The sequence below is a fragment of the Oryzias melastigma genome, linkage group LG19, assembly GCF_002922805.2.
Source record: "Oryzias melastigma strain HK-1 linkage group LG19, ASM292280v2, whole genome shotgun sequence".
Taxonomy (NCBI): Eukaryota; Metazoa; Chordata; class Actinopteri; order Beloniformes; family Adrianichthyidae; genus Oryzias; species Oryzias melastigma.
The window spans coordinates 3771080-3780088 of NC_050530.1; the positions used below are offsets into that span (position 1 = coordinate 3771080).

At 36.3% G+C, this 9009-nt stretch overlaps 2 protein-coding genes across 2 annotated transcripts in view; both read right to left on the bottom strand.

Annotated features, from left to right (window-relative positions):
* The window catches only part of raraa (retinoic acid receptor, alpha a), a 296464-nt gene extending 292527 nt beyond the window's left edge, over positions 1-3937 (bottom strand). The window contains exon 1 of the mRNA XM_036217294.1: positions 3883-3937. The gene's annotated coding sequence lies outside the window, so the exon portion shown is untranslated. The remainder of the gene's footprint in view (positions 1-3882) is intronic.
* A 312-nt stretch (positions 3938-4249) lies between these two features.
* On the bottom strand, positions 4250-8720 carry LOC112153889 (gap junction delta-3 protein-like). Its single transcript, XM_024284349.2, has one exon. The coding sequence runs from the start codon at positions 7235-7237 to the stop codon at positions 6377-6379; it is 861 nt and encodes a 286-aa protein (XP_024140117.1). The 5' UTR covers positions 7238-8720; the 3' UTR covers positions 4250-6376.
* Between the last annotated feature and the right edge of the window lie 289 nt (positions 8721-9009).

Genomic DNA, 9009 nt, shown 5'->3' on the forward strand with positions numbered 1-9009 from the left:
GGGGGGGGGGGGGGGGGTGACGTGTGCACGGATGGCTTCCAGGGGAACTGGGTCACTAGTGTTTGTTAACGCTGCGGCTGAAAGACAAAAGCCTGATTCAGCTAAATGATGTGAGTTGAATGAATGTCACTCCGCAGCACAGATGAACAATGACCTGAAACAGGCGGAGAGAGACGCCCAGGACCGTTTGAAGCTGCAGAGGTGGGAATGTTCAGCAGCGGCGACCACATCGGAGAGGAAAAAGAGAAGACGTGAAACCCTCAATGTGACATGCAGCATGTACAAAAAGGAAGAATAACTACTGCTAGAAAAAATGACATTAAATCAGAACATTATTAACAATAAATGAATGGCATTTTAACTTAAAAAATAATGACTAATAATGGCTTCTCTTCATGTCAAAATGAAGGTTTTTTTGATCAGTAGTGGACTAGAGCAGGGGTACCTAAACTACGGCCCGCGGGCCGGATCAAGCCCACCTCCGCATTTGGCCCAGCCCCCCAAACACTATCAGATACGCCTATCGAGACCCACGTAGAAACTTTAGCTAATATTTTAGCCACATGCTAGCTGTTTTGGCTAAATTAGGATTTTTTTCAGTTTTTTTAAGATAATTTGGAGCTTAGCTAATATTTTAGCTTTATGCTAGCTGTATTGGCTAAATTACCAATTTTACCATATTTTGGGCTAACCTGACATTTAGCTTATATTTCAGCTACATGCTAGCTGTTTTGGTTTATTTGGGATTCTTTTTCTTCTGTTTTTTAGACGAATTTGGAGCTTAGCTAATATTTTAGCTTTATGCTAGCTGTTTTGGCTAAATTACACATTTTACATTTTTGGGGGCTAATCTGGCATTTAGGTTTTATTTCAGCTACATGCTAGCTGTTTTGGCTAATTTAGGATTTTTTTTCTTCCATTTTTTTAAGCTAATTTGGAGCTTAGCTAATATTTTAGCTTTATGCTAGCTGTATTGGCTAAATTACCAATTTTACCATATTTTAGGCTAACCTGACATTTAGCTTATATTTCAGCTACATGCTAGCTGTTTTGGTGTATTTGGGATTCTTTTTCTTCTGTTTTTTAGACGAATTTGGAGCTTAGCTAATATTTTAGCTTTATGCTAGCTGTTTTGGCTAAATTACACATTTTACATTTTTGGGGGCTAATCTGGCATTTAGGTTTTATTTCAGCTACATGCTAGCTGTTTTGGCTAATTTAGGATTTTTTTTCTTCCATTTTTTTAAGCTAATTTGGAGATTAGCTAATATTTTAGCTTTATGCTAGCTGTATTGGCTAAATTACTAATTTTACCAAGTTTTAGGCTAGCCTGACATGTAGCTTATATTTCAGCTATAAGGTAGGTTATAAAATAACATTGTGATTTTCCTGGTATGAGCTGACATCTGGCTCTAAACTGTGTGGTTGGAAAGCTCTGATATTGCCAACTGTTTTTTTTTTTTCTTGCTACGCTAATGTTAGCTTGGGCTTGTGACGTGCTACAAGCTAGTGGGAGAGCATGTAAATAAAGGGCTGATGGGAAATTAGCAGATACTAATTTCCGCACCAACTGCTCCACTTACAACCTAGAGGTGAATTTCTAATGAATTCCTGCTGAAATTATGCCTTAAATAACAACGCAGGTTTTTAGATTTTAGCTAAAATTGTGTTTTTGGTGTTTTTAACATATTTTTATGTATTTTTTCTAGTGATGGAAGAAATATATTAGGAAAATTAATTGTAAAATTGAATTTTTTAGTAATTTTTAATTTAAAATGATTGTAAATCAGCATTTAAAAAGATGATTGGATTAGGAGGATTTTTTTCCTGAAATCTCCAACAGTGAAGTTTTCATGTTTTCCCTCCTAAGTAAAGACGTGAGTTTGAACAAGCAGGACTGACGACGCTCAGAGAGCTGTCACTCATTCACTCATCCCCCCCCATCTCACAGGGGACACAGGTAAAGCTTTGGGGAGTCCCTGAAGTGTCTCATCCAAACAAGGGCGGTAGGGGTGGGGGGGTAAAGGAGGAGCAGGAGGAGGTGAGGAGAAACAAATGCAGAGAAAGATGTTATCGCTCCTGTCTCCGTCTTCCTGTTGAAGTGAAGGGAGCTGCAGAAAAACAGATGACCTACATTTTCCTGCAGACGGCAAGCAAGGCCTCTCCGGATTCGGGGGGTTTTGGAGGAAAGAGGGAAAGGGGGGGAGAAACAGGCAGGCTTCCAGTTTGACAAGGCAGTCGTGAAAAGGTAGAAACGCGGGCAGACAAAAGGAAAGCGGGGAAGTTTTGACAGTAATCCTCTTTGACTCTTCCTTCCTTTCCTCTGGAGTGGTTATATAAAACACATCTAGAATTCTGTTCTGTGCACATCAAAGAGTTCGCCCTGCTTTGCAATCTGCATATATGATGCGTTCAGGGAACCACAGGAGGGTTGTGCGTGTGAGTATGAGTGTGCATCTGCTTCTAGGAGTTAAAAATAAGCTCCTTTGGAGAGCATTTAGATTACTGTGTGTTCAGATCATCCACTCGGATCTGGGACTGTCCTCTGAAGTCCTCGGAGGTTCTTCATCCTGAATGTAAACCTGCAGGAATGGATGGAGAGGAAAAGACTGGATATTTGGGGGGGGCAAGTGAGATGTGCGTCTGACTAACAATGTGTCTCATTTATCTTCAAAAGAAGGCAATGAGTGCAGAAATGATGTGAACAATGTGGCAGCAAATGAAGTCATCTCAGTGAAAATGAAGATCTTAAATGACTGAAGAAGAGGGAGGTTTCTGGTGCGCTGCTGCCACCTTCAGGTGAAAGGGGGAATGACACTGCAGCTTTTCTGACTCATTTCTGAGGAAATGTCAGATTTTACATTACTTGTGCTGCTTTTTCAGATTATAAAGGCTTTAAAAAAATATTTAATTTACATTTTTTGCTAAAATGACAAAAAAGCTTTCCTAAACCATCCAGTGTTTCCTATAGATGACACAGAACAAGGTAGAAAAATAGGATCTAAAAGTTTTTATTCCATAATTTCAAGATGTATCTCTTGTTTATTGATTTTGACTTTAAACTTAAAAGTCATTTTATGTTAAAGACCCCTGAGTTAAAAAAAATCTAACTTTTGCTTTACATTTATGTTAGATTTCTTTATGTAAATTCTGAATTCTTGTTTTAAAAAGTTCATTACAGTCGTAGGCTACATAAAACTAACTTTTATCTATATAATTTGAATTATGTCCTTGTATTTCTAACTCAAAATGTTGGAATCTTGACCATTTAAAAAAATATATTAATTTTTTAATAAAATTGTATTTATTATTTTTGAACTGATTTTATGCTGTTTTTTTTCTTAATTTGCTTAATATTAAATGTATTTAAATTTATATCGTAAAGCACTTTGACACCCTGGAGGATGTGTAAAGTACCATATGAATAAATAATTAAATAAATAAAGATTTATTAATTATTTATAAAAATGCTACTTACAAAAATACAAAAATTTCAATTTTTTGTCAAAATTTTGACTCAAATCTTCGAATTGTAACCTTTTCCTAAAAAATTACATAAATAAAAAGAAGAAAAATGTGTTTTGAATAAATACTATTTTTACCTTTTTCTCAGAAACATCCTGTTTTCTGTTTTTCTGTTTTTTTTAATGTTTTTTTTCAGTAATTATCTTGAACAGATTGAAGCAGATCTTAAATATGAAGAACAACGTAAATAGTAAAACTAAGTTGATAAAAATCGATCTGAATCGATCTAACACGTAAAGCCAAAGTCTGCTAGCTTGATGCTAACGTATAATGGAATTCCCCATAGGAAGGCTAATGCTAACGCTCGGTCGACCTAAATATACATTGCTAAACAAATAAACATTTTTATATACTCACAGGCATGAATTTACCAAACTCCTTTGAAGAAAATGTTTTAAAGTAACCATTTGTGGTCTAAAGTATCGTTTTTTCCTCATTCTTTCTTCTTCTTCTGGAATAAAATGTAATGCGTCGTCGCCACCTAGTGGTCAAACTGAAACGAACCTCCAGGAGATGAAGAAGCTTCTCTGTTTGAGAATCTATGTTACACCGTATGCTATTAACAATCTCATTATTTCCCCCAATAAATTTAACAATATGTGAACTGTATCAGATTAAAATGAAAATCTTCAAAACATATAAAATTATGAATTTATTTCTAAACAAATGTGTCTAAATGTGTAAACTCAAAATGTACTTGAATTGATATAAGTTTTTTAAAAACTTTATTGTACAGCTGAAATTATATCAAAATTGCTTCATGAATAAATACATTACAATTGTTTATTACAAAAAAATCAGAAATAGAGACACGTTTTCAAGTTTGTATCAAACCAAAGTACTCTAAAATAAACTACGTCTTATCCCTGAGCAGACACAAACCAAAAAAATCTTTTAGACTCAAATAAAAAAAAAAAAATCCTGATTCTAAAGAAATTTAACAAACAAACATTCTCATTCAATTAAAAAAAATACATTCAGTTAGAGCTCTGTTAAAGGCTTGCTGTAGATGGTGTAACAGGGCATGAGCAGACAGAGTCAAACAAGCTTCTATTGGCTTGAAATGATTGTTTTTTTCCCAGGATGCTTAGTCATATTTAAGAATTCTCCTGGAAGTCTTGAAAAAATGAAGTGACTGGAAACAACATTTTCAAATTAAGGAACAAAAACTTACTAAAAAAGCTAAATTGTAAAGAAACATCACATTTTTATTACAAAAAAATTAGAAATCTCAATAAAAATACATTAAAAAAAATATTTTTAAAGTGCATTTCTCCCTTCATGGCTCAATTCTCGTCAGTTGAAGTCACAAACAAATTCCTCCAATTGTTAAGCTCTGGTCTTTTGTAAGTTAAGCCTAGAAACTAGTAATACTGGTTCAAAACAACAAACCTAATCTGCTAACCGTAAGAAGAGAAAAACAGTCACAACTGTCACATGCAAATAAAAGTTCAAGCAAGTATTGTAGTGTTGGCTTTGGACCTCCATGGTGAAAAGTGGATTCTTTTTTTGACCAAACGCAACACTTACAATGAAGTTTTTGCTTAAAGACAATCATGTTTTGGGATTTTCTTTTTAAAACATGTTTACTTGCACAGCGCCTTCCCCAGAATTCCCCTGCTCTGCGTCAAAGGGAGGAATTCTGGGTTCTCATTGGTTCTTTTCAGTCGCCAGAAATGTTGTTCGTTAAGTTCCAAACCAGAGATTAGATAAAGTTTTATCAAAGATTCATACATATTCTTGGAGGGGATTTTATCATGCTGTCTCTTGTGCAAAACACACATTTCTTTAAATTCTGCCCTTTTTTTTTAAACAAATTGGCCCAAATATATATATATATATATATATATATTTTTTTTTTCTTTTCTTCCTACAAAATAGCACCTAAAAAATTTGACATTTTTGAAATATTAATCAGATTCTTTCAGATGTTTGATTATATGCGAGATAAATAAAAAGAAATGTCGTGTCTGCTAAAACAGCCCCTGTAGAAATACATCAAAAGTTTAATTTTTTTTAAATAAGTAAAAGAAAACTATCAGAAAATTCTTATTTATAAAAAAATCTAATCAAAAATCATGTTTAATCAGCTATTTTACTAATGAAAAACCTTCTTGCTAAGAGTATTTTTCTCACCCAACAGAAGATTTTCTTCAAATTGATTTTTTTCTTTGTGTTTCTCCAATCCTTCAGGGCGATTCCTCTTCCTGTTTTCTCTTGTTTCAGGCTTTGATTCATAAATTTCTAAATACTATCTAAATATTAGAGCTGGGTCGACTAAATCGATTCAAGTTTAATAGATCAATAATCCATCCATAAAAGTAGAAAGGGATCTAGTACACAAAGCTAAAGTTTGCTAGCTTGATGCTAACGTATAAAGAAATTTCCCATAGGACGGCTAATGCTAACGCTACATACATTACTGACTAAATCAACATATTTATATACTCACAGGCAGGAACTTTTCCCAAACTTTTTTAAGGAAACATTTTGTAAACTACACTAAAGCACCATTTTATGCTTATTCTTCTTTAAAAAAAGTGTACTGCTTTAGTGTGAGCTCCACCTAGTGGCCAAACTGCAACGCCCTCCAGGAGAAGCAGAACAATGTTAATAATCTTAACATTTTTGTTGGAGCTTCTCCTTTTGAGAAACCATTTAACACTGTATATTATTGACATTTAGCAAATTATTGTAGATTATTAACGTATTTCTAAACAAATGTGTGAACTGAATCAAACTGAGTGGATCCAAGGAATAGAAAAAAATTAGAATGAAATCGATCCGGGTTCTGGTGAATCGAATCAATTGTGGAAATGATTATTGATAACCATAAAACATGTGTTAGTTGTCAAACGATGTCTTGTTTGTTGCCTGCGTGTTTCCAGCTCTTCTGCTTTCTGCTGCTGTTTCTGCTGCTTCTGCTGCTGCTGCTGCTGCTGCTGCTGCTGCTCCTCACTGACCCCTTCTTAGGGCTCACAGGGGTCTTCCTTCTATCTTGCTCCTCCTCGTGCTCCTCGTGCTCACAATTGAGGAGGTTCTCACAGTTGCAGGAGTCCCGAGCCGGTGATCTGCTCGGAGGGCAACAGAACCACTTGATGTAGCAGTAGCAGAGCTCCAAGAAGCTGATGCATGCCGATACCACCCCCACGGAGAAGTAGAAGTGGAGGAAGATGGTTTTCTCTGCAGGTCGGGAGGTGAAACAGTCCACAATCTTTGGGCAGGGGAAGCGTTGACATTCAAAGTGGGGCGTCACCTCAAAGCCGTACAGCTTCCACTGAGCTACAATGAAGCCCACTTCTGCTGCGATACGGAAAAGCAGGTTGATGATGTAGAAAACTCTGAATCGGCGCTCCTCTCTTAAGTTCTCATTGCTGTATTTGCATCTTTTGAGGTGGTTGACTCTCTTGTTGTGATGGTGCATGGTATACAGGAGGAAAACCAAGGACGGAGTGGCGATGAGAACGATGTGGAACACCCAGAACCGGTACTGGGAGATGGGGAAGGCCATGTCGTAGCACACCTGTTTGCAGCCCGGCTGGAGGGTGTTGCAGGTAAATTCCTCTTGCTCGTCCTCAAACATGTCACTGGCAACGGTTCCGAGGATCAGGATCCGGAACACCAGCATGAGAAAGAGCCAGATGCGACCGAGCATAGGCGAGTGGCTCGCCAGAGTCTCGAAGAACGAGCCCAGAAACCCCCATTCTCCCATGACTGCAGCTCCGTCCGGTCCTCCTCAGAACTTTGACTGAACAAGAAACTAAAAGAAAGTGCTCCTTTATGATCCAGCTGACAGGTCAGGAGTTCACTCACGAAACCGTGAGCAAGAGCAATAAAAAATAAATAAATAAATAATCCAAAGGGAGTTTTGTGTCTTCATACAAGCTGCTCCTCCGCCTGACTGAGAGCAAAACTGGTTCTGCCTGACTATTCATCCACCTCCCAGAGGCGTGCAGACAGGAGGTCTGAGCCACAGATTCTTATCACAAAATTGAAATGAATTCCCTTTAAAAGTTACAACTGATGCGTCTCAGTTCATTTCAACTAAAATCTCCCCTCAAGTGTCGTATTTTAAATCGAAAATAGCGGCAAACATTGTGGAATGTCCTCCAGGGAATCTTTTTTTTTCTTTGCATTTACAGGCAAGGAGGTAAAAATCAAACAACAGGATAATCTGTGAAATTAAAAAAGAAGTGTTTGAATAAATCCCTTTGAAATTTAAAAAAATATTAAATAAAATATAATAATAAAAAAAAAACTTTTGTGTAAAAAAATGTTTCATTTAGCAGCAACCACTCTACTATTTGAGTTATAACATTCTTTTACCCAGAATCAAAATGATCCAACAAGTCCAGGCAATGTACAGTAGATGTGAGTGACTCAGGTATTCGGTTCTGGTTTTACGGGGAGAGGTCCCTCCAGGTCAGCCCTTCATAAGTACAAACATTTGAAAAAGTAACTGATCCTTAAAATTCTTAATATATTTAAACTATTCGTTCATTTGTTTGGAAAATGAAACTAAAGAGTCAAAGTTTTGAAGTTTGTGTGGGAGGAGTTTAACTAACTAAATACCAGGTTAGGGTCAAATCTAAACTCTAAAGCTGTGAAAACCAAAAGAAGAAAAGGAAATAAATCAAAGAATTAAAAAAAATTAAATGCTTTTGGACCAATTTCCAAAATATTAGAACATCACGGGAAAGTTTTCCCATAATTCCATTCAAAAAGTTTCAGCTTTCATAGAATATGGATTCAGGGCCCCCTGTTTGAGTATCTATACATAAATAAGAATATTTTGGTGAAATCACCATTTTCCAAAAAAGTAAAGACAGAGATTATGATTAAATCAAAGTATTTTAGAGATGATAGATCGTAAACACTTTGAGCCAACTCCTGCTGGAAGATGAACTCTGTATCCAGAAGGAATCATCGAGCCTCGAAAACATTCCAGTTGACTCTTGCAGTGATGGACATTAAACTCCAAATCCTGGATGTCACAAACGGGTAGGCAGTAAGTTTATTAGTTCTGACAGAAACAAATCTCAGCTAAAAGTCCAAAAAGCTAAATCAGAGTCAGACAGGTAGAGGTGAGTCATGAGCATGGGATGATCTAAGAAGAGACCAGAGATGTCAATTCCGTTTTACTCATATAGCCCTGAGGTCTGCAACCTGCGGCTCTTTTATCTCTCTTTGGTGGCTCTCTGGGTGAAGAAAAACAAAACAGTAATTTTCAAAAAATTGGAGATTAGCTATTATTTTAGCAACAAGCTAACATTTTTGGCTAATTTGTCATCTACTGGGGTTTTAAGGCTAATTTAGAGTTTAGCTTCTATTTTAGCAACAGGCTAACGTTTTTGGCTAATTTGTCATCTACTGGGGTTTTAAGGCTAATTTAGAGTTTAGCTTCTATTTTAGCAACAGGCTAACGTTTTTGAACAATTTAGTTTACTGAGGAATTTCAGGCCATTTAGAAGTTCAGCTAGTAAT